The 24,987-nt window shown below is 51.7% G+C and overlaps 1 protein-coding gene across 2 annotated transcripts; it reads left to right on the top strand.

Annotated features, from left to right (window-relative positions):
- The first annotated feature begins 105 nt into the window (after window positions 1-105).
- Def6 (DEF6 guanine nucleotide exchange factor) lies at window positions 106-24,740 on the top strand. Of its 2 annotated transcripts, XM_052744392.1 has the most exons (11): window positions 106-1,829; window positions 9,642-9,782; window positions 10,187-10,372; window positions 11,761-11,997; window positions 12,676-12,822; window positions 17,309-17,417; window positions 17,533-17,831; window positions 20,426-20,592; window positions 20,685-20,883; window positions 22,965-23,055; window positions 23,222-24,740. In XM_052744392.1, the coding sequence occupies exons 1-11, from the start codon at window positions 1,734-1,736 to the stop codon at window positions 23,440-23,442; spliced, it is 1,893 nt and encodes a 630-aa protein (XP_052600352.1). In that variant the 5' UTR covers window positions 106-1,733; the 3' UTR covers window positions 23,443-24,740. The 2 variants fall into 2 exon arrangements, with proteins under 2 accessions (XP_052600352.1, XP_052600353.1); XM_052744393.1 differs by lacking the exon at window positions 9,642-9,782.
- Window positions 24,741-24,987: the final 247 nt, after the last annotated feature.

Consider the following 24,987-nt stretch of genomic DNA (forward strand, 5'->3'; position numbering starts at 1 on the left):
TTCTTCCATTGTTTCAGGGCTGGGTGCTGGTGGCAGGGCCCACTGGGTTCCAGTCCACTTCCCTAGCCAGCACAACTCTGTGCAGCCTTCTCCATGGGTTCAGGCAGGAGGAAGGCCCCGGGAGAGATGAGCCCTGAGGAGCTGCTAGGGGTTTCTGCCCACATCCACGGCAGACAGGACTAGAGTGGCCGTGGTCCCCGGGCTGGGTCTGAATCTTGGGTCTCACCATGCTTGGACTGGACGAATTCAGGTCTCCTGTCTTTCTGTCATTGAATGGAGCCTGAGTCCTTCCCTTCCCAGCCACTGCCACACAAAGCCCCAGGTGAGGGACCTTCCCAGGCTTGCTGAGGTTCTAACACCTCACTGCTGTCGTGCTGACATCCTAACTCTGTCACCCAGTTAGGGGGATAGAACACCTAAGCCCAGGCTGTGGGATTCCAAAGGCGCAGGGTGGCCCCACTAAAGAGTCATAATGCAGAGCAGCCACACAGGACAGATATCGGAGGGACCTCATGGAGAGCAGCTGTTGGCCTGACAACAGCTGTGTGGGAATGTTGTAGGAATTGGGGGTGCCTCTTCCTCTCTCTACCATGATCCTCTAATGGGCCCCCAGACCCTTACTGAGAATGGATGCAGAACACCAAAGACCAAGTGCATCCTCTCCTGGGGTACCTAGAAGGCTCACATTTGCTCTTTGTTGTTTTGGGGTCTCTTGTTAGTTTGTTTTTGAGACAAAATTGTGCTTCATAGCCTGGGTGGCCCCAAACTTATCCCTAAGTTTCAGAACTCGTAAGTGAGTAGCTATGGTGTGTGTCTCCATATCCTGCTTCCCATTTACTCTGGGCACGAGTCCTGTGGAGGTAGAGAGGCTGGGCATGCTCCCCTGGGAGTGGGATGTCCCAGAATCAGCCTCAACGAGGCTTCATTGAAATCTGGTGGCCACCACGATATGGGTGCCCCTCAATCTGAGTGGGCACTGCATCTGAAGAGGTGGAGGCATTAGGGAAGGGGTCCCACCCCTGCCAGGACCTCCGAGGTGAGCCCACTGTCAAGGTTGCCCCACACGCTCCACACACAGCCTCTAGTTCTTCACGGCCACTGGGTGCAGAGCGGGCAGTGTTCTGAGTCACCTTTAGAGCCAAGGCCCAGGGGAGGGAAGCAGCAGCCCAGGTGAGGGGCTGCTTCCCTTCTCCCTCCAGGTGGGTTTCGTCTGCTTGGCTAGAACTCCTCATTGAGATCCTGCTAGGTGGCCCTAAAAGGAAAGCCCTGTCGCAAGTCTGCTGTGCCCTTTATACCCAGTCTACACAGCTCTGTGAGGTGGGCACTTGGCCTCTTACTAGGAGTAGACTCTCGGGGTTAACTCGTCCGAGCTCTCCCACTTGATAATCTTGACTCCTGACCCTGTCTACCTCCAAGTCGGGGCGGCTTGCTTTCTCTCCTTGAGCTACCACTGGGACCCTGGGAAGGTTCTGGGGCAGGGGAGCTTGTAAAGGGGCCAGACCAGGCAAAGGAGAGCTGTAACTCTGGGAAGGTTCGTCCTGGTCCCCTGAGGGAGTGGGACAGCAGAGCAGGGCCAGAGCAACAAGCCAGCGCTGGAAGCCAGCGCGAGCAGGCAGGTGGAGCTCTCGCTCCGCTCTGCACCAGGGCCTCTCTGCGGTCTGCAGCCGTTTGCATTTCCTGAAACCGGATCTTGGTGTCAGAGCCGCCCCTGGGCCGGGGCGGGCGCCTCAGCCATGGCCCTGCGCAAGGAGCTGCTCAAGTCCATCTGGTACGCCTTCACCGCACTGGACGTGGAGAAGAGCGGCAAGGTCTCCAAGTCCCAACTCAAGGTGAGGGGCGTCCTTGGGGCTTAGGGGAGGCTCACTGGCTACACCAGTTCCCATCCGCCCTGTCGAGAGTCAGACATGGAAGGAAGCCTTTGCTGCTTGGCAGGCACCTTGCCATCCAGCAGCCCTGGCCCCTGGTGGAGTGCTGGCCCGGGGTAGGTAACAGAGCCAATGTAGCTCAGTGACTGCTTCCCAGAGGTCCCAGGCATGTGTCACCAGAGCCACTGTCCAGAACCAAGCACTCTGACTGGACGGTAGAGGTGGCACCATGGGGTTCTGAGACTCAGTAGCCTGCCCCCTTCCCAGGCTTCTTGTGGGCTCTCCAGAGTCAAGCTTGGGCACGTACCCTGCTCCTCCTTGTGGTTCCCTCAGGGCTTTGAGGAAAGACAGTTAGTGCTCGCCAGTCACTTCCTTTGGAGCTGAGTGCCTCCTCCATTTGCAAAGCAAGCTGGAGAGTGAAACAGTAATGTGGGCCAGCTAAGGGGTCATGGCCAAAGTCTCCACGGTGTTGCTACACAGAGCACCGTCCGGCTCCACCTACCAGCCCAGGAACACAGCAGGTTGGGAAATTTGCCTTATGCCTTGAGACTTTAGGCTGAGAGTGGAGGGAAGCCAGGCCCAGGAAAGCCCATCAGTGACCACCCCTGTCATCGTAGAACTGTCTGGTCTGGACAGTTCTGAGGAGAGGAACCAGCTCTCTTCTTCCTGGGTAGGCATCTTCTTCCTGGGGGAGAAGCAAAGGCCTCTGCCCCTGGGGCTGTGGCGTGCTGGGGAAAGCGTCAGAGTGAGCGGCTCAACCCTCAGACCCTGCCTAGGGGTCCGTTCACTCTGTAAATACTTCATCTAGTGTGGTACACGAGGCTGTGGGCCACCACGAGGCTAGGCTGTCTCTCTGTCTCGCTTTCCCCTCAAAACACGGGTGTGTTTACAACCTCCACTGCTGACCACCAAGACAGGAAACCTGGGAGGCAAACGGGACAGAATAGGCATGCCCTCCTCCATCTCAACCTTGACATTGCTGAGGTTGGGCCCTATGAACTTAGACGCTCCAATTCTGTCCTCATCTGTCCCTTAGCTGGATTTGTGAGCATCTAAGACTAATGCTGTACTTCCCCGGGGAAGGAGAGTCCAGTGCCACCTCTGGTCCCCGAGGGAGGCAGATTATTCCTTCCATCCTGTGTAAGCCCAGCTCATCCAGTTGAGTTCTATCCATGAAAGGAAACTAGATCACCCAGAACACCAGTCCTGTCGAAACTGTGCCCACCCACCTTCGTTCCATCCTGTCACGTTAGCACCCCACCACATGGCTTCTTGCTCCCAAGATAGTATGTTCCATCTGTGACCTTTGACACCTCTCTGGGCTCTCTCTGTGCCTTATATGCAGAGGGTCCAGCCCTCGAGTAGTTCCATTTTCTGGTGGTCTCTTCCAGGAAAGTCTCCCGACTAGAGCCCCTCTGTCTTAGCTTCTGACTGGCCCCATTCCCACCTCCAACACCCACAGGTTGAGCATTTCTGGGGAAGAGTCTGAGAATATGCATGCCTGAACTGTGTACCTCACAGCTCAGCTCGAGCCCACTTGCAGTGACATCTCTGGCCCCACAGGATTAACAGTGAATGTCACACCTGCCCGACAGAAAACTTGTCCACTCTCAAACTAACACAGAAAGTCTTGGGCCACGTGGAGGTGAGGCAGAAAAGGCAGGGTCCCTGCATAGGAGGAGAGGGTCTCCCCCAGGCCCACAGCAGCGACACTAGAGTGGGAGGAAGTCGTGATAGTACTGGAGGTGGGGACAGAGGCCGAGGAAATGGAGAAGTGGTCGGGAGGCAGAGGAAGAAGCGGAGCGACAGAAATCACCAGCGCGGTACACCCTGTCTTCTGTAAACACGGGGACTCGGGAAGGTCCTGGGGTTAGCTGGGCACACTAAGGGGCTCCTAGCCTTTGTGGTCTCTGTGGGAGGCAGGTGGGCGGCTGTACCAGCCCTGGTCTGGCTGTGTCTGTGAGTCGCTCTTCTCTCCTGAAGTGTGCATAGTCGCCTTGGCTAGCCTGGGGACGTCCCACTGGGGCTGAGGAGGGAAGAGAAAAGCCCAAGGGGCTGGATGGGTCCGCGCCTGTGATCCCAGCACAGGGAAGCAGGAAACTCCAGAGAGTCTCAAAAATAAAACAATAAAAATAAAATAAATATACAAATAAATAAACCAAGAAGCCAACAAGCCCCAAGGATGGAGAGTGGCTTTGTTTTGTTTCCCCTGGAGAATAGAAGGCTGGTGTGTGTGGGGTGGGGGGGGACATGATTTCTTCTATGAATACTCTTACTTAGCTATTTATTTATTTAAATCTTTGTCTGTATTGTGGGGACCACAGTGTGCATGTAGAGCCAGAGGACAGCTTGGGAAGTTGGGGTCCCCTTCCACCAGCTGGGTCCCAGGCACTGAGCTCAGGTTGTCAGGTCAGGGCAAGCACCCTTATCTGCTGGGCCTCACTATAGTTTAATCCCAGCATTCGGTATAGCCCAGGTTGGCCTCAGATCCACAGAGATCCTTCTGCCTTTGCCTCCTCCAAGTGCTGGGACTAACGGTGTGTGCCACCATGCCTGGCTGTGCATCCTTTTAAAAAGATGACTTGGAGCCTACACAGAGGTCACACCTGTGACCCCAGCACTAAAGGGCCGAGGAAAGAGGGTTGCTGAGAATTTGAGGTCAGCCTGGGCTACAATGCGAGTTCTTATCTCAAAAAGCAAAACAAAACAAATAAAAAGGAAAAGGAGTCAAAAAAAAAAAAAAGAATAGTCTGTGTAGGAGTCAGATTACTCCTGCTTTGTGGGGTCACTGCCTGGTGATTTTACGGGCTCCTGCCGTGTGTGCACCTCTGACCTCTACCAGACAGGGGTCCGAGAGTTGGGGCTCTGCAGAAACAGCTCTTTGGATTTCTTGGGGTCAGTGTAGACATGACTGCCAACCTCTCCCTGGACCTGGGTCCCCAGGAGAAGAGCTCCACCCCATCCCTACAGAGGGAAGAGGGAATACACAGAACCTTCTATGCCCAGGGCTGCCCACCCCGAGGTCAGGGGCTGAGGGAGTCCAGATGTCAACCTACGGAAAATACAGACATCTAGACCCCACCCCTGGAAACTCTGAGTCAGGAGGTCAGGGCGGGGCAGGCCTTTCAGTTTTACCTGCTCTAGCAGAGACCCAGAGGGGGCCTCGGAGCTAGACACTTCCTCCTGAGCCTCCATTTCCTCACCTGTGAGTGGAGGATAAGTGTCCCTTCCTCCTGGCCCAGGGCTGATTGAGATCTGCAGTGAGCTCCTGTTCATCACTGCCCCACCCCTGCCACTTCCTGTCTTGCCTGATCCCGCCCCTCACCCCACCCCTCACCCCAGGAAAGTCTAGCAGTCTGAGGTCAGCCTCTCTGTGTGGAGGGCCCTAAGTGTCTGAAACCCTGAGTACCACCACACCCTGACACCTGACAGCCCCAGCACTGGGCTCTGCAGATTCAGTCACAAAAGGCAGAGATGAGGGACCCCTGCTGGGCAGGTGGATGCAGGTGAATGCCCCAAGGAAGGCAGCAGGCCTGCAGATGCAGCTTAACCGACAGAGGGTTTGCCTAGCGTGCATGGGGCCCTGGGTTGGGTCTCCAGCACTGCCCAAACTGGGCATGGTAGAGAGCGCATGTAATCTTGGTACTTCGGTAGGAGAGGCAGGATGATCAGGAGTTCAAGGTCATACAGAATGAGTTTGAGGACAGCCCAAGAATACCTGAGACTCTGTCTCAAAAAAACAAAACAGGAATGGGCTAGATAGGAGATGGCCCAGTGGTTAAGAGCACTGGCTGCTCTTGTAGAGGACCCACATGGTGGCTAACAACTCCTGTAACTCCAGTTCCAAAAACAGGCAAGATGGTGTCGACCTGGAATTCCAGCACCAGGAAACGGAGGTAGAAGGATTGGAAGGCCAGCCTGGGCTACAGAATGGGACCCTGTCTCAAATGGTCCCTCCAATGTTTTGTCATAAAGGCAATGTATGTTCCAGACTTCAACACACTGATAGCCTGTTGGGGTGACTCAGCAGGTAAAGGCACCTGCTGCCAAGCCTGGTATCTCGAGTTGGATTCCTGGCACCCACCTTTGGAAGGGGAGACCTGATTCCCCATAAGTCGCCCTCTGAGCTCCACACAGACACTGTTAAAATAACAGAGATTTAAAAACACGGTGTACCATTAAGCACTGTCATTACTCTGCCCAGTTATTAAGTTGCTCTGTGAAATAGTGTTATGCTGTCCCTGTTTGTGTGTTTCTGGGTGTCACCCATTCCTTAAGGACAAGAATGCCTAAGGAAAACCCTTTCCCCAGAGTTCAGCTGATGTCCTCCCCAGGTCTGTGTTGAGTGTCTAAGTGACACCTGAGAACTGTGAGACGTGTACTCCACCACACACACATACATAAATAAATAAACCGGTCGGGTGGTGGTGGCACACACCTTTAATCCCAGCATTTGGGAAGCAGAGGCAGGTGGATCTCTGTGAGTTCGAAGCCAGCCTGGACTACAAAGTGAGTTCCAGGACAGCCAGGACACAGAGAAACCTTGTCTCAAAAAATTAAAAAAAAAAAAAAAAAAAAAGACCTAGAGACGACTCAGCAGTTAAGAACTCACATTGCTCCTGCAGAAGACCTAAGGTCGACTCCCAGCACCCATGTCAGATGGCTCACAGCCTGTAACTCCAGCTCCAGGGTACCTGACGTCCTCCTCTGGTCTCCGAGAGCACCCACACTTATGAGCAAATGCACACACACATAGGCATACGCACATCACATAGTTAAGGTAGAGGAAATCTTCATAAAATGAAAAGAAAATATAAAACGAAAAAGAAAAATGCTGAGTTAAAGGTCACATCCAGTTTAAAAGATCAAAACTTTGGTGGTGGTGGTGGTGGTGGTCGTGTGTGTGTGTGTGTGTGTGTGTGTGTGTGTGTGTGTGTGTGTGTGTGTATTCATGAGTGTGGGCACCCTCAGAGGCCAGAAGAGGATGTCAGACCTCCTGAATTACAGGCAGTTGTGTGGATGCCGTGAACTGAGCTCAGGTCCTCTGAAGAGCAGCAAATGCTCTAATGATGGTGCCGTCTCTCTAGCCCACAACCAATTTTAAGTTGATTCTTGAACACCACAAAGATGACTAATTTACGTGTTACGGCAGTGCTCAGCTGTATTCCCAGCATTGGGATGTAGAGACATCAGGATCATGAGTTCAAGGTTATCTTTGGTTACTACACAGTGAGTTCAAGACCAGCCTTGGCTACATGAGACATCTGTAGATGACTAATTCACACCCTGGTGGTAGGTTTTTTTGGTTTTGTTTTTGTTTTTTTGGTGTTTGAAACAGGGTTTCTGTGTAACAAACAGTCCTGGTTGTCCTGGAACTCACTCTGTAGACCAGGCTGGCTTCGAACTCACAGAGATCTGCCTGCCTCTGCTTCCCAAGTGCTGGGGGTAAAGGAGTGCCCCACCAGCGGCCAGCTGGTAGTGGGTTAGTAAAGCCCCCATTTTTCCAGTCTCCTCAGTATTTGCTTTTACTGTCTTTTTCTTCTTTGGCAAATAGATAAAAAGCCACGCCTTCCACGCTGGACAGACGCTCACATTCACTGTGTGCAGACCTGAGCAGGCTCTGAGTCATCTGACACCTTGTAGCCCCCAGCAGCGACAGCCCATTTGATTGAAAACAAAACCAAGGCTCAGATTGTGAAAGGGTTTATCCAAGACCCTACAGGCTGGAAGTGAAGGTCTCTTCCTCACCGGAGAGTAGCCATTTGCCTGGGGCTTTGCAGGAAGCCTCTTAGGAGGCTCTTTGAGAAGAGGCATGGCAGACGGGATAAGTAAGACTCTCAGGCAGACACTGTCACTTTAGTGGTTGTCCATCACTGTCTTCTTGAGGCAGTCACTGGACATTTAAGTGCTGGACCTTGAGCCAATGGCACCCATAGAGTGGACCGTAGATCATTAGCCAGATGTCAGTGACAGGGATGAAATCATGGTTTAAGGGGAAGGATACTTACTAGCTCTCACAGCCAGGATTCCAGAAATGAGGCTGGGAGAGTGGCTCACTGGTAGAATCCTTACCCAGCACCTGCAAGGCTGGGGGCACGCACACACAAATACACGTAAATATTTTATTTATTTGGTCTCATGTAGCCCAGGCTAGCCTCTAACTCCTGAACCTCCTACCCCTACTTATTTGCTAAGATTACGTGTATGTGCACCATGCTCGTGGTGCATTTAAATTCTTTTTCTTTTCATTAAAAAAGTAATTTGGGCTGAAGAGCTGACCCAGTGGGTAAAGGTATTTACTGGCAAGTCTGACGACATCTCCCACATGGTGGAAGGAACGAACTGGACCCTTACAGTTGTCCTCTGACCTCCATGTGACTTAAGTCCACCATGACTTAAGCACTGCCCTGGCCACACATACCGAATAAATGTAAGAAGACATTTTAAATCTCTTTCTACAGTGACAGGTACACAGGGAGTGGCAGGTTAATAGCAGTGGCTTTCTCCCCTTTGAGACAGGGTCTCTCTGTGTATCTATGGCTGACCTGGATCTCTCGCTGTAGACCAGGATGGCCTGGAACTCGCAGAGATTCACCTGCCTCTGCCTCCTGAATGTAGGGATTAAAATCGTGCCGAATTATGCTCCACCCAGTAAGTGGGGTCTGTGATTAAGCAATGTAACAGAGTTTCCCCAAAGCCACTTTTCCCCTTCTCTTCATTTTACCCAATCTTCTTGTTCAAACTTCACTGTCGTGTTTTAGTATCCTAAATCTGTCCAGCTAAAGCCCACCCCACACACACCATCCTGGCCACATGGCTACCATCGCTCTTTTTTTTTTTTTTTTTTTTTGTTCTTTTGAGACAGGGTTTCTCTGTGTAGCTTTGGTGCCTGTCCTGGAACTCACTCACTCTGTAGACCAGGCTGGCCTCGAACAGAGATCCGCCTGGCTCGGCCTCCCGAGTGCTGGGATTAAAGGCGTGTCCACTGCCGCCCCGGCCGCTACCATTGCTCTTATTTCTCCATCTCATGAGCCATTTCTCATTCTTTTTTTTTTTTGTTTTTGTTTTTGTTTTTGTTTTTCGAGACAGGGTTTCTCTGTGTAGCTTTGCGCCTTTCCTGGAACTCACTTGGTAGTCCAGGCTGGCCTCGAACTCACAGAGATCCGCCTGGCTCTGCCTCCCGAGTGCTGGGGCCATTTCTCATTCTTTGAAACGCCCTCCACCTCCCTCCCCTGTTCAGAGGGGCCCTCCCCAGATCAGACTCACCTGGATGCCCATGGCAGCCTGAATACCGAGCCTTTGATTAGAAATGGTCAAGTCAAGGGTTCTGCCCTGGAATGTCCACCCCCCTCCCTGCAGATAGCCTAGCATTTGTGGGGAGCACCTGGGCTTTAGGATCTTGCCACACACGCTTGGAATCCCAAGTTCCCATTCATTCACTTTCTGAGAGACCAGGATCCCGAGTCCTGATTTATAGAAAGAAGCCACCAACTAGTAATAAAAGAATGGGAAAAGTCGCCATCTCCCGGATCTGAATCCCAGCTCTGCCAGTGGAGTAGGACCTCAGTATTTCTTCATCTGTCGCTGGGGACATGGGTAGTCGCTGTGGGGGTGCTGTGAATGATGGAAAGTGCTGAGTAAGCTCTTGGGTGTCAGACTGGATAGTGCCCAAAGAGAACTCAGCCAACGCAGGGTGGAGACCGGTGACCAGGCAAAATGGAATCAATGGTCCAGGCCTGACTGGGTGCGGGAAAGCAAACTGTCACTCTGTCCAAGGTGCTGTCCCACAACCTGTACACGGTCCTGCACATCCCCCATGACCCCGTGGCCCTGGAGGAGCACTTCCGGGATGATGACGATGGCCCCGTGTCCAGCCAAGGCTACATGCCCTACCTCAACAAGTACATCTTAGACAAGGTGGGGCCTAGCTTGTGGGGAGTGCCCCTGCCCCAGGACCCTAACTCTCTGCTCTTCCACTCTCTCCACGCTGCCCATCCGCTGCCCATCCCTGCTCCTCATCTCCGTTCCCCACCTCAGTCACCGGTCCACTATCGCCCGCTGCCAAAGCCCACCCCAACCCCCACCCTGCTCATCACTGTCTTTGCAGATTCTCCTTGGCTGTCCTGTCCCCTGGGGTTCCCCTCCTCTCTCCCTTGGCTGAGAAACTAGGTTTCACTGTTACCAGGGAAATTAGGGGGAGAAAGTGGGAGATATCGGTGAAGTGCCTGAACCAGCTGGAGTTCGGTCTTGGGCTTGGCGGGAGTGGGGAGCCAGGCTGGAGCGGGGATGAGGCAGCTGGCTGACTACAGGCCTCGTGGCAGGTGGAGGAGGGGGCTTTCGTTAAAGAGCACTTTGATGAGCTGTGCTGGACGCTGACGGCCAAGAAGAACTATCGCGCAGACAGCAATGGAAACAGCCTACTCTCCAATCAGGATGCCTTCCGTCTCTGGTGCCTCTTCAACTTCCTGTCTGAGGACAAGTACCCACTGATCATGGTTCCTGATGAGGTAAGGGTGACCTCAGATCCAGAGATTGAGTCACTCAGGGCCAAGCCCCTGGCAAAGCCATGGAGGATAGAAGTTGTCTTTGTGCCTTCCCACGCCCCCTGTCTTCACTGTCGCCCCATGCCGTTTTAGCCTCCCCAGGCTGTCTCTGGATGCTGAGAAGTGTCCACATCACATCACCCGTGCCTTCTTCTAGGAGAAGCAAGACTACATTTCCATCAGGGTTCTCTAAAGAAGAAAACGAACCACCGATGTTTATGTTCTGTGTCAGTATAAATGCCCAACACACTGATGAGCATTTTAAATGAGAGCATTCAGATCAAACAACGGATTCTTAGGTGCAGTCGCAATCTAGGGAGGTACTTTGTTAAGGGAAAGGGGAGCGCTTTCGCAGACAGGAAGTAACTCTCTGGTTACACAAAGTGGACAACCAAGTCTGGCCTTGGCCTTAGAGGGTTTTTTTTCCCGTCTTTCTTTTTCTTTTTCTTATTAACTGGAGAGGCAGACAGACTCCAAAGATATAGGACATGCTGAGGGAAGAGGCTGAGAGAGTCTGGGCACTGCCTTCTTAGTTCTGGGGGAACTGAGATCTGAACTAATGCTTCCTACTCAACTGCCGCTGGAGACCCAGTAGTCCCCAGGGTGACATCCCTAAAGAGAGTCTCTTAAGACTGCTGGGGCCAATGTGGACACTCTAATCAGGTCTCTGCCAATTGGGGCAAGGTGGCCCCTCAGAGAGTAGGAAGGCTCTCTCTGCTGTGAGAACAGACTGCAGCAGGATGTACCCCAACCACCACTTCCTGTTCCTCTGCCATGGATTTCCTGTCCCTGCCCTGCTTATCTCCAGTCCCAGTTCCATTGCTCTCCCACAAGGGAAGCATCTCAAGGGCTGGGGATTGGCTTTGGGACCAGAATGCCGAACGGAGTGCTGGCTGCCTCCCACTTACCTGGAGTATGTTAGTCATTTTCTATATTGGTCCTTGGTTTTTGTCATATGCAAAGTTGAGGGCGTTGGGTAGGAGGGTTTTTTTTTTTTTTTTTGGTTTTGGTTTTGATTTTTTGAGGCAGGGTTTCTCTGTGTAGCTCCCTCTAGCTGTCCTGGAATTCACTCTGTAGACCAGGCTGGCCTTGAACTGACAGAGATCCACCTCCCTCTGCCTCTCAAGGGCTGGGAGAATGACCCTACTTTTATTTTATGGCAGAAAGCATAAACAGTATAGCATGGGGGATGAGGGAGGCTGTTTGGGGTGTGGTTAGGGTTCTAGGGTTCCCTCTCGTATCTGTCCCCTGGTTTCCACCTGTGCGTGGCCTTCCCGTGCCCTTGTCCCTGTCCTTGGTCCAGGTTCCTCTGGAGGTGCTGCTGACATCACCTGGCTCCCCCTCCCTTCCAGGTTGAGTATCTGCTGAAGAAGCTCCTGGGCAGCATGAGTTTGGAGATGGGCCTGGGCGAGCTGGAGGAGCTGCTGGCGCAGGAGACTCAAGCCGCCCAGACCTCTGGGGGACTCAGCGTCTGGCAGTTCCTAGAGCTCTTCAATTCCGGCCGCTGCCTGCGGGGTGTGGGTCGGGACTCCCTCAGCATGGCCATCCAAGAAGTCTACCAGGAGCTCATCCAAGATGTCCTGAAACAGGTCAGCCTGAGAGAATCGTCGGGAAAGGGTGATGGAGACCTAGAGGACCATTGGGAGTGGGTGATGGAGACCTAGAGGACCATTGGGAGGAGGTGATGGAGAACTAGAGGGCCATTAGGAGGGGGTGATGGAGAACTAGAGGGCCATTAGGAGGGGGTGATGGAGAACTAGAGGACTATTAGAAGGAAGTGATGGAGATCTAGAGGACCATTAGAAGGAGGTGATGGAGACCTAAAGGACCATTGGGAGGAGGTGATGGAGAACTAGAGGGCCATTAGGAAGGGATGATGGAGAACTAGAGGACCATTAGAAGGAGGTGATGGAGACCTAAAGGCCCATCAGGAGGGAGTGATGGAGACCTAGAGGACTGTCAGGAAGGGGTGATGGAGATCTAGAGGACCATTAGAAGGAAGTGATGGAGACCTAGAGGACCATCAGGAGGGGTGATGGAGACCTAGAGGACTGTCAGGAAGGGGTGATGGAGATCTAGAGGACCATTAGAAGGAAGTGATGGAGACCTAGAGGACCATCAGGAGGGGTGATGGAGACCTAGAGGACTGTCAGGAAGGGGTGATGGAGATCTAGAGGACCATTAGAAGGAGGTGATGGAGACTTAAAGAACCATCAGGAGGGGTGATGGAGACCTAGGAGTCCTCTCTGACTTGCCTCTGGCCGCAGGGCTATCTGTGGAAGCGAGGGCACCTGAGGAGGAACTGGGCAGAGCGCTGGTTCCAGCTGCAGCCTAGCTGCCTCTGCTACTTTGGGAGTGAAGAATGCAAGGAGAAAAGAGGCACCATCCCACTGGATGCTCACTGCTGTGTGGAGGTGAGGGCACAGTGTGCAGACAAGGGGTCAGGAGCAAGGGTGGAGGAAAGAAGAAGCTCGCTGTGATAGTTCCCTCGCTGTGATGGTCCCGCCTAGGTTAGGACACACACACCTGGCGGCCTTGAAGCCGTTCTCCTCCACGTCAGCACTTTTCTTTTTTCCATTTTGTCGTGTAAGTGGTCAAAGCCAGAGTCTCTAGCATGATAGGCAGGTGTTCCACCATACCAGCCCGGTGTCAGCACTTTAAAAAGACTGAAACCACCAACCAGACACGGAAGTCACTGGTGGATTATTAAACTTCAAGAGAGATTTCAGAGGACATGACTCATATCTACACCGCACAGCAAATCTTTCCAGTTCTTTTTCCTTTGAGACAGGGATTCTTGTAGTCTAGTATGGCCTTGAACTTATTTATATAGTCAAGACTGACCTTGAATTCCTAATTCTTTTGCTTTTTCTACTTCTCACATACCAGGATCGTGTGTGTGTGTGTGTGTGTGTGTGTGTGTGTGTGTGTGTGTGTGTATGCTCCTGTGGGTGCGTGTGCACATTTGTTTGTAGGTGTACATGCACACATATATGGACACCGAAGTTTAAACTAGGGTGTCATTCCTCAGGAGCCATCTACCTTGGTTTGTGTGTGTGTGTGTGTGTGTGTGTGTGTGTGTGTGTATGTGTGTTTCACACACATGTGCATATGTATATGGAGGCTAGAAGTCATCCTTTGATAGAATTTCTTCAGGAGCATTTACCTTATTTTTTGAGATAGAGTCTTATAGTATGCTTTCTCTGGTCCACCAATCAGCTCCCAAATAAAGACATGGAGACTTCTTATTATTATGAGTGTTCAGCCTTATCTAATGCTTGTCCCACTAGCTCTTATAGCTTAATTTAACCTGTTTCTCTTCTTCTATGTTTTACCTCAGACTTTTTACCTTTCTTTCCTTCTGTGTGTCCTACTTTCCTGCTTCTTCTGTGTCTGGCTGGTGGCTGCCTGGCTGGCCCTAGGCGTCTTCCTCTCTTTCTCCCTCGTTCTCTCCTTTCAAGCCCAGATTCCTCCTCTTAATTCTCCTGCCTGCCAACCCCACCTATCCCTCTCCTACCTAGCTATTGGCCGTTCAGCTTTTTGTTAGATCAATCAGGTGCCTTAGGCAAAGCAACTCATCTTTACATTGTTAAACAAATGCAACATAAACAAATGTAACACATCATTCCGTAGTTAAAGTAATATTCCACAATATAAACAAATGTAACACATCTTTACATAAAGTAATATTCCACAACAGAGTCTTTCACACTGAAACCTGGGGTTCACTGGCTCAGCTAGGCTGGTGGGCCAGAGAGACCCAGGACTCTCCTCCCTCTGCCTCCGAGCACTGGGATTATAGCTTGCGTCATCATGCCTGGCTTTTTAACCTAGTGCTGGACTAGAACTCATGCTTACACAACGAGCACTTGACTGAGCTACCACCCAGCGCTCCCACCCCATTTTGTTTGTTTGTTTCTGAGGCCGAGTCTCTCACTGGCTGGGATCTTGCTATGTAGGGTAGGCTGGTAGCCATCAAGCTCTGGTATCTGCCTGTCTCCACCTCCTCAGTGCTAGTAGAAAAGCATGTACCATCATGCCCAGCTTTGATGACATCACACCTAGCTTCCTACATGGGTTCTAGGGATTGAATTGAGGTCCTTTTGTAGTTGAGAATGTCACACAACTTGTCTCAATCATATTTACCTCCCATCCCCCAACCCTTCTTCAGTTCACCCCTCCCCTTTCCCTACTCACCCAACTTTGTATCTTTTTTTTTTTTTTTTAATCTTTCAAGATAATTTGTGCTGTCCAAATATTCTTGGATTCTGGAGAACGGTTGACTTACCAAGGGCTACACTCTCAGAGAAAACTGACTCTTCCTCTCCTAGCAACTAATAATTACCGTTGACACCACTGCTTGGGGTGGGACAAGGTGCCCAACTCCCCTCGTGGGATTTGGTCTGGCTTGGGCTTGCACAGGTTTTGGCCCTGGTGTTGAAATGGCTGTGAGTTCAGCTGCCCTGCTGTGTTTCCTTGTTGTCATCAGCTGCCTCGGGCCCTTACAGTCTTTCCACTCTCCTCCAAAATGATCTCTGAACCTCGGGAGAGAGTTTGCAGTATGTACTGATCCCCTGAGGGCTGAGCATTGTGCAATCCCTCCCTCAGCCAGTTATGGTTCAATGTGTTTATCACCATCTACTGTGAAGAGAAGCTTCTCAGATGAGGGATGAGAGATGCCCTGGTCTGTGGGGATAGGGATGACTCATTGGGAGTTAGTTTAATACTCGGTCCATTCAGCAGCATAATCATAGTGGGTCCTCCTCAAGTCAGGCGGTGGGGTGCACGCCTTTAATCCCAGCCCTCGGGGAGGCAGAGGCAGGCGGATCTCTGTGAGTTCGAGGCCAGCCTGGGCTACAGAGTGAGTTCCAGGAAAAGCTCCAAAGCTACACAGAGAAACCCTGTCTCAAACACACACACACACACACACACACACACACACACACACACACACACACACCCCAAAACAAACAAAACAAAACAAAACAAAAAACCAGTGGGTTCTCCTCTAGGGCCCATGACCTGTGGAGCCATAGGTAGCTAAATAATGGTGTCAAGTGTGGGGTTTGTCCTGTGAAGTGGGACTTGGCTCTAATCAGGAAGTGACTGGTCGCTCCCACGATGTTCAGGACACTGTTGCACCAGTGGTCATATCTTTCCAGGCCAGTCATTGTTGTAGCCTGGAGAGCTCACAGCCGAGCATGACAGATGATGACTTTTCTCCAGAGTCATGTACCTCCTAGCACTCTGAAAGCCAGGCAGCAGAGCTAAAGCTTCCAAGCTCAACTCACACCAGCTTGGTTTTGCCGTGCTCTGAGACTCAAGCAATTGGCGCCTTCGGCACTAGGGCCTTACCGTCAAGTTCTGACGCACAACTCCCACAGCCTGTAATGTTTGGGAATCTATGGGACCTCATGGGCCAACAACTCCAAAAGGAACTCACATCTGGCACTAGGTTTTGAAATATTTACTTTTCATTTATGTGTATGTGTACCTGAGTGTGTGTATATGCACCACATGTGTTCAAGAACCTGAGGAGGCAAGAAGAGTCAGTTTTGAGCAGGTGTGTGAGTGCTGGGAACCGAACCCAGATCCTCTGCATGAGCAGTAAGCAAGCACTCTTAACTGCTGAACCATTGGCCCAGTCCCCTGGCACTGGACACATTTCTACTGGATATGTTTTCATTTCTCTTTGGTAAATATTTATATAGGAATAGACTCACTGGACCATATATGATCATTCTAACTTTTGAGGAAATGCCAATTTTTTTTCAACAATTGTATCATCTGATACACTCAGCTGTGGGACCTAAGTATTACAGTTTCTCTATATCTTTGCTTGTTGTTTTTATATTAAAGATTTATTAAGGGCTCTCAGGATTCAGGAGACTGAGGCAGGGAAGACCGGAGGTAGAGGCCAGCCTGGGCTGCGTATCAAAACCTTATCTCAAGAAAAAAATAATCAGTTACCCAAGCCTTTATCCATTTTTGTTGCATAAGGAAACAGGTGTTGGACAAGCCTCCAAACATCTCAGAGCCAGTTTCTTTCTGTATGAAGTGATGCCTGACAGGAATATATAGATAAATGTTATATAGAAAACATCAGTGCAGGGGCTGAAGAAATGGCACAGTGGGTAAGAGCACTGACTGCTCTTCCAGAGGACCTGAGTTCAGTTCCCAGCACCCACATGGCAGCTCACAACTGTAACTCCAGTTCTTGGGGATCTGAAACCCTCACACATGCAGAAATAAAGATAAATAAGTCATAAAAATGTTAAAAAAAAAAACAACAAAAAACCCACCAGTGCAGAGCTGGGCACATTGTAGTTCATTCACACCTTCAGTCCCAGCTCTTGGGAAACAGAGGAGCTACGTGAGTTCAAGTTCCAGCCTGGTCTACATAGTGAGTTACAGGACAACTAAGACTACATAGTGAGACGCTGTCTCAAAAAACAAAAACAAAAAAAGAAAGAAAACACTACTTCAGACAGCTGTTATTTTCCCATAGAACATACATTTAGCGGAGGCAAAAACGCCAGACACACCCCTGTAACACCAGAATCCCCAGACCATGAAGAACAAGCGTCACTCAAGAGACTAAGTGGAAATCAGCAGTTGTAGTGGTGAGGACCCAGGCACATGTTCAAGCATGTTACTACACCTTGTGGAGAGATACCACGATGAAAACGGCGCTGGCTAGCCTTCAAAGAACAAACACCAGAACTGTGGGCACACAGGCACCCCAATAACTAACCCTCCACCCCAGACCGTGCATTCTCCTGGCAGGGTGGGGACGGTCAGCCAGGAGGAGGAGGGGGCTGGAGCTGGGGCACTGCTGTGGCAGATGTGGCCCCCATCTCAGTGAAGTCATCTGACCTGGGCCTTTAACCCCACTCCTAGGTGCTTCCGGACCGCGAAGGAAAGCGCTGCATGTTTTGTGTGAAGACGGCTAGCCGCACGTACGAGATGAGCGCCTCCGACACACGCCAGCGCCAGGAGTGGACGGCCGGTGAGTGCCTGCCTGGGTCTTGCTGGACCTCCGGTCACTTCATCCGAGTGACCCTTGGAGGCCCTTGGCCGTGGTGGCCTAGGCATCGGCTGACTCCGTCCCACTCGGCCCACAGCCATCCAGACCGCCATCCGGCTGCAGGCGGAGGGGAAGACGTCGCTGCACAAGGACCTGAAGCAGAAGCGGCGGGAGCAGCGGGAGCAGCGCGAGCGGCGCCGGGCAGCCAAGGAGGAGGAGCTGCTGCGGCTGCAGCAGCTGCAGGAGGAGAAGGAGAGGAAGCTGCAGGAGCTGGAGCTGCTGCAGGAGGCGCAACGGCAGGCCGAGCGGCTGCTGCAGGAGGAGGAGGAGCGCCGCCGCAGCCAGCACCGGGAGCTGCAGCAGGCTCTGGAGGGCCAGCTGCGGGAGGCGGAGCAGGTGAGGCTGTCCAGAGGGCGGGGCAGGGAGGACCGGGGCAGGGCTCAGGCAGAGGGCGGAGCCTCTGGGCGGGAGAATTTGGGGACCGTGTCCGGTGAGAGGGTGGGGCGGGGTCATGACGGAAGCGTGACAGGAAGAGGACCAGGGCTGGAGGATGCTGTGGGCGGGGCCTCGCCGAAGGGTGGAGCCCGTAGGGTGGAGGATATTGTGGGCGTGGCCTAATGGGTGGTGGGGTGGGGCTGTAATAGGGGGTAGAGCCTAGGGCAAACCCCTGTTGTAGAATGGGACCTAGTTCAGAAACCTTTTCTGGGGGCAGGATTTGGGCTGAAAAAGCTGCTTAAGACTTGTTGATTGCAAATAGTTTGGAACGAAGTCAATCTGGACTTGAACTACATTTTAACAAAACCAGTTTGGGGACTATAAACTGGGATTTGTAGGTAGGACGCATGCGGAGGGCAGAGTAGACGTGCAGAAACAATTGAATTTATAATTTGAGAAAACTCAGTTCTAGGCCATCGAGCTGGTTCAGAGGGTAAAGGCACTTCCCGCACAAACCTAGCGTCCTGAATTCTATTCCTGGAATCCGCTAAAGATAGGCAGAGGGAACCGGCTCCACAAAGTCGTCCTCTGACCCCCACAGGCACGCGGTGGCGTGTGTGCCCATTACACCTCCACCTTAAGAGCTGTATGAGCCCAGTCCAGCACGCACTGAGTCTCTCTGTATCAGTAACTAGAACGCTGTTCACGGAGCTAGGATGAGGATTCGGTGAAGAAATACTCGTAAGGAGTTCAATGAAGCAGGCCGGGTGTCTCACGGCCTGTAATCTCAGCACTGAAGGGGTGGAGGCAGGAAGGTCAAGAGTTTGAGGTCATCCTTGCTATTTAGAGAGTTTGAGGCCAGCCTGAACCTCCTGTGGCTGGAGTGATGGCCCCGCAGTTAAGAACACTGGCTGCTTTTTCATGTTGTTGGTTGGTTTTGTTCTTTTGGGGGCCACCACCCAGCTCTCAAATAAATCACACATGGAGGCTTATTCTTTTTTTTTTTTTTTTTTTTTTTTTTTTTTTTTTGGTTTTTCGAGACAGGGTTTCTCTGTGTAGCTTTGCGCCTTTCCTGGAACTCGCTTTGGAGACCAGGCTGGCCTCGAACTCACAGAGATCCGCCTGGCTCTGCCTCCCGAGTGCTGGGATTAAAGGCGTGCGCCACCACCGCCCGGCTTGGAGGCTTATTCTTTTTTTTTTTTTTTTTTTTTTTGGTTTTTCGAGACAGGGTTTCTCTGTGTAGCTTTGCGCCTCTCCTGGAACTCACTTGGTAGCCCAGGCTGGCCTCGAACTCACAGAGATCCGCCTGGCTCTGCCTCCCGAGTGCTGGGATTAAAGGCGTGCGCCACCACCGCCCAGCCTTAGCTTGACTTGTTTCTAGCCAGCTTTTCTTAAATTACCTAGTCTATCTTTTGCCTCTGGGCTTTTACCTTTCCTTATGTCTGTAAACCTTACTTTCACTCTTACTCCGCGGCTGGGTGGCTGGGTGGCTGGGTGGCTGGGTGGCTGGGTGGCTGGGTGGCTGGGTGGCTGGGTGGCTGGGTGGCTGGCCCCAAGAGCGCTCCTCCTCCTCTTGCTCCTTTTTCCTCCCAGATTTCTCCTATACAGTTTCTCTGCCTGCCAGCCCCGCCTATCCTTTCTCCTGCCTTGCTATTGGCTCTTCAGATCTTTATTAGCCCATCAGGTGTTTTAGACAGGCACAGTAACACAGCTTCACAGAGTTAAACAAATGCAACCTGAACAAAGTAACACAGCTTAAAATTATATTATACAAAATTTTCAGAGGACCCAGCTTGGGCTCCCAGCACCCACGTGGCAGCTCAGAACCAGCCAGCAGATCCCACCCCCTCTTCTGGCCTCTGTGGGCACTGTCCCCACATCGTGCACAGACATCTATGCAGCTAAAACACCCATCCACATGAATAAAAACTTTTAATAAAAAGAGAGAGAGAGACTGGGCGGTGGTTGCGTACGCCTTTAATCCCAGCACTTGGGAGGCAGAGCCAGGAGGATCTTTGTGAGTTCGAGGCCAGCCTGGTCTACAGAGCGAGATCCAGGAAAGGCACAAAGCTACACAGAGAAACCCTGTCTCCAAAAACCAAAAAAAAAAAAAAAGAGTTCAATAGCTTTTGGTTGTTATAACTGCAGTCCCTGGTACCCACCATAATGATATTATAATTGTTAGGGTAGGAGCTAGGAAGGGATTACCTTAATTTAATATGTTGTTTTATTGTAATATAACATTATGGTGTTTAATTACATGTAATTACAATTGGTGTTGTTTTGTGTGAGGTGCTGGATTGCAAACACAGGGCCGTGGGCATACTAGGCAAGTCCCTCTACTGCTGAGCTACAGCCCCAGCAAACGTCTAATTATTATTTCTAAGGCCAGTGCAAGGAAAGAATAATTTGAGGTATCAGGCTCTTGGACAGGTCAGATCAGGAAACCCCAACTAAAGACCCTCCATACACAGCCAGGCAGAGCCTGGGAAAGGCAGTAAGTAGCCTGTCTGCCTCCTCCGGTGTCCCACTGACCGGCTCTGCGCTCCCCACAGGCCCGGGCCTCTATGCAGGCCGAGATGGAGTTGAAGAAGGAAGAGGCAGCCCGGCAACGGCAGCGCATCGCGGAGCTGGAGGAGATGCAGGAGCGGCTGCAGGAAGCCCTGCAACTGGAGGTGAAAGCTAGGCGGGATGAGGAGGCCGTGCGCCTCGCCCAGACCAGGTAGGCACGAGGACCCGGGTCCCTTTCCCGCCAGGGTCTGAGCGGACCTCCCTCCGCTTCTCGCTCTGAGAGGTCCCTGTGCTCTCCGGCAGGTTGCTAGAGGAGGAGGAGGAGAAGCTAAAACAGCTGATGCATCTGAAGGAGGAGCAAGAGCGCTACATCGAGCGAGCGCAGCAGGAGAAGCAGGAGCTGCAGCAGGAGATGGCGCTGCAGAGCCGTTCCCTGCAGCAAGCCCAGCAGCAGCTGGAGGAGGTGCGGCAGAACCGGCAGAGGGCGGACGAGGACGTGGAGGTGAGACACCCCGCGGGAACCGGGAGAAGCTGGGGGAGCCAGCGTGTCATTGAGCCTGCCCCAGAGCCAAGCTACCTTTCTTCAAACGCACATTATCATCAGCTGACGGTGTTACCGCCTACAGGTTGCTTAACGTCTCTGAGTCTGAAGTCTCTCACCTGGGAAAGGAAACAGATAGCTCTGGTTACCACAATGAAACAAGCTAATACATGGTACTTAGTATGTAAATGCAGAACACACCTGTATTTGCCAATAATATAATTAACCTGGGCAGAATTCCCTCCTCCTACTCTTCTAAGCCCTAGATTTGTACACACTCCCTGGAGCTTGGATCTCTATAGATAAGGGTTCTAGGTTTGTTTGTTTGTTTGTTTTTTAAATGTCTTTTTAAATTTTTTATTAATTTTTATGTGTATGGATGCTTTGTGTGCATGTATGCCTGTGTACCACTTGAGGGCAGTGCCCACAGAGACCAGAAGGTGGTAGTGTTGGATCCCCTGGGACTGGAGCTACAGACAGTTGTGAGCCACCATGTGGGTGTCCAATCCTGGTCCTCTAAAAGCAACCAGTGCTCTTCACTACCATGCCATCTCTCCAGCCCAATGATGTCTTTTAGGACCTGGGGATGTGGCTCAGTTGGTAGCATGCATGTCTAACATGCACAAAGCCCTCAGTGCATTCCCCAGCATTGTTTGTATCAGGCATTGTGGCTGTGATCTCAACATTCAAGGAAGGATAAGTTCACGGACCTTGTCTGGTGAAAGGAAATTAAATAGATACATTTTCTAAAGCTTTTTTTCTGGGTGTGGTGGCACAGGCCTTTAATCCCAGCACTCAGGAGACAGAGGCAAGTGTATCCCTGTTGAGTTCTAGGCCGGCCTGGTCTAGAGTGAGTTCAGGCCGGCCAGAGCTACATATAAAGTCTAAAAAGCTTTTATTGGGGCTGAAGTGATGGCTCATTGGTTGAGAGCACGTGCTGCTCTTCCAGAAGACCCAAGTTCAATTCCCATCACACCTATCAGCAGGCTTCCAACCACCTGTGACTCCAGCTCCAGTGAGCTCCAATTCTCTGGCTCTGTGGGCACCTGCACTCATGCGCACACACCCGGACATGATATACGTAATTTAAAATAATAAAAATAAATCTTAAAGGTGCTCTTATTTAATTTTTCTGGCTGACACAGTCATGGCAAAAACAGTGTGGAGACTGGAGACAGGCCAGTGGTTAAGAACACTTGGTCCCCTTCAGGGGACCCAGGTTTAGCCACTAGCACCCTAGCTCATGGCCACCTACAACACAGAAATGGGCAACACGGGAAGGCGTGGATCTGCCCACCCAGCCCACCCCTGCTTAGGGCCCTGAGTGCTGGTGCAGAGACTCTCCTACAAGGTCCTTGTTATACAGTGCTTTGGTACTCAGTGTATGTCCCTGGGCTGGTCATTTAACCTGTTTCAAATGTGACTGTGTTAACTTCTGCTCAGGAAGTTAGATAAAGTCGTAAATGCACTCAGCATGTCTTAGCACCTCCATCGATGAAAATGATGACTGTTGAACCTTTGGGAGGACACGAGCCCCCTCAAGTTGGAGGCAAACCCTGACTTTTTGTGGACATGCGTGGGCTTTGTTTTTTTAAAGATTTGTTGATTTTATGTGATGTGTATGTGCACAACATGCATGCAAGTGTCCTTGGAGGCTAGAAGAAGGCATTGGATCCCGTGGACCTGGAGTCACAGGTGGTGTGAGCTGCCACGTGGGTTCTGGGAACCAAGCCTGGGTCCTCTGCAAGAGCAGCAAGTGCTCTTAACCACTGAGACATCTCTCCAGCTCCCTTCCCCCACCTTTTTTGAGGCAGGATCTCATGTAGCCCATGCTGGCCTCTAACTCATTATGTAGCCCGGGCCATGACCTCCCCCTTTCTCTATATCCCAAGTATGTATCCCAGGCATGCACCATCATGGTCAGCCTCACATGAGTTTCCCAGGGAGATGATGAGCTGCTGCAGTCAGAGTCTCAGGGGCTCTGACCCTGACCCGCCACCATGGATGGCAGTTCTGACCCATTCCCACCACCTGTTCCCCAGGCTGCCCAGAGGAAGTTGCGCCAGGCCAGCACCAACGTGAAACACTGGAATGTCCAGATGAACAGGCTCATGCATCCGATTGAGCCAGGAGGTGAGGCTTCCCTGCCTTGGGATGGACAAAGGGAGACTTCCAGGTCTGCTGGGCCACGGAGGCGGAACTGAAGGTCAAAGGTCTCCCTCTCCCAGGGCTAAGGCAAGACCTTCACTTCTCCCTTGCAGCTCACTTTCCTCCTTCCTACCTCTCTTCCCTCTGCCAGATAAGCGTCCGACCACCAGCAGCTCCTTCACCGGCTTCCAGCCCCCTCCACTTGCCCGCCGGGACTCCTCTCTAAAGCGCCTGACCCGCTGGGGTTCCCAAGGCAGCAGAACCCTTTCAGGCAACAGCAGCGAACAGAAGTCCCTCAATGGTGGGGATGAGACTCCCATCCTGGCTTCTGCCTCTCAGGAAGATAAACTGGATCCGGCACCAGAAAATTAGCTTCTGATGACTCCTGTTCTTCTGATGCTGTGTCTACTAGGGCCCGGCTACAGCGGGCCTGAGGGTGACTCCAGCCTCTGTGAGAGGTCCTGGGGATACAGCCCAGGCCTGCCAACCAGAAGCTGGTACAAGATAAGGTGTGGTTGGCATTCTCACAGGGCCCAGACCGTAGAGGCTGTCTGGGGTATTAATACTTGAAACTATGGTTCTGTGCCTCAGCCTCAAGGACCCTGTGACCAGGGCTGGGAAAGAAACTAAACAATTTAGACAAAGGTCATCTGCCCCCAAAGGTTATCTGCCCTCTCCCCTGCCCAGACTACCAGCAAGTCATGGAGGCATACTTCCAAATAAAACTGCTCACATCTGCCCACTGCTCCTGCCCCTCTCTGTCCCTTTCTCAAGTTCAAGTTCAAGGTCCCAGAGGCAGCAGGTGTGGTGAGGTGGTTAGGAGTATGGACTGTGGGTTGAACCTGGCTCTGCCACTTTTTAGTGGGTGAACTTCACTCCCCATGCTGGTCAATGGAGATGATCACAGTCCCCATGGAGAGGGCCTGTGAGGAGCAAAACTCGCACTCATATTTAATGATGATAACACTCATCATTAGTGTTATCTGAAGTGTTTATTGAGCATCTGTTGAGTGCCTGGAGGACACCTACATTTCCTCATTCCCATAGCACCCCTAAGAACCACAGGGTTACTCTATCACAATACTAGAGGCACAGGCAGATTGGGTAATTTGTCTGAAGCCTTCCAAACTTGCTTTTCGTACCATGTTCTCTGAACACAGACCTTGCTCTCTCAGACGAGAGATCTGAGAGTCTAGACTCCATAAAGTTGGCATCCGTTTTCATGCCCCTCATCGCAAGCCTAGGACTGCTCACCTTTATGGTCTTGTACCTCTTTCTAGTACGCTTTAAATTGTTATCCCGCTTGCTCATGTGTTGAATGCTTGTCCCCATCTAGGGGCACTGTTTTGGGGAGACTGTGGAGCCTGTAGCAGGTGGGACCCACCTGGGAAGTGGGTCACTGTGAGGCCAGCCCTGGTTCTTCTCTGCTCTCTGTTGCCTGTGTTGCCAGAATGTAAACCGAACTGCTTCGACATGCTGCCCTGCTGAGATGGAGTGAGCCCTCCCACACCTAAGCAGAAAGAAATCTTTCCTCCCTTGGGATGCTTGTGGCGGGCACTGTCACGTGACACAGAATAACTAATGTGCCCTCCTTTCCCATCCTCATAGCTGCTCAGTGTGAACCATTGACGGTTTGGCCCCATGTTAAATAAATCGCCAAGCCCGATCAACTGGATGCTTTGGGCCACTCTCAAACCCACCCCAGTGGTGCTGTATCCAGGGGCCACTGCCTCATGCTGGTCTTTGTCAGCTCCTAATTAAGTAAGAACTTCACTGAGTCTCCTTTCCAGTCATGCTGTCTGGATGAGATTTCCAAAATGCAGGTGTGATTGTGACTCTTTTTCCTTTCCAGCTCCTTGGTGCTGTCTAAAAGGGTTTGTTGTTATTGTTTGAGACGGGAGCTCACTCTATAGCCCA

This window comes from Peromyscus californicus, unplaced genomic scaffold (assembly GCF_007827085.1).
Source record: "Peromyscus californicus insignis strain IS unplaced genomic scaffold, ASM782708v3 Scaffold_19__1_contigs__length_69161282, whole genome shotgun sequence".
NCBI classification, from domain to species: domain Eukaryota; kingdom Metazoa; phylum Chordata; class Mammalia; order Rodentia; family Cricetidae; genus Peromyscus; species Peromyscus californicus.

Bases quoted from the DNA above. Each gene is read 5' to 3' on its own strand.
- Def6 (XM_052744392.1), top strand. From the start codon at position 1,734: ATGGCCCTGCGCAAGGAGCTGCTCAAGTCCATCTGGTACGCCTTCACC. The intron at 20,593-20,684 runs GTAGGCACGAGG...GCTCTCCGGCAG, and splicing joins GTGCGCCTCGCCCAGACCAG to GTTGCTAGAGGAGGAGGAGG. The intron at 23,056-23,221 runs GTGAGGCTTCCC...TCCCTCTGCCAG, and splicing joins GCATCCGATTGAGCCAGGAG to ATAAGCGTCCGACCACCAGC.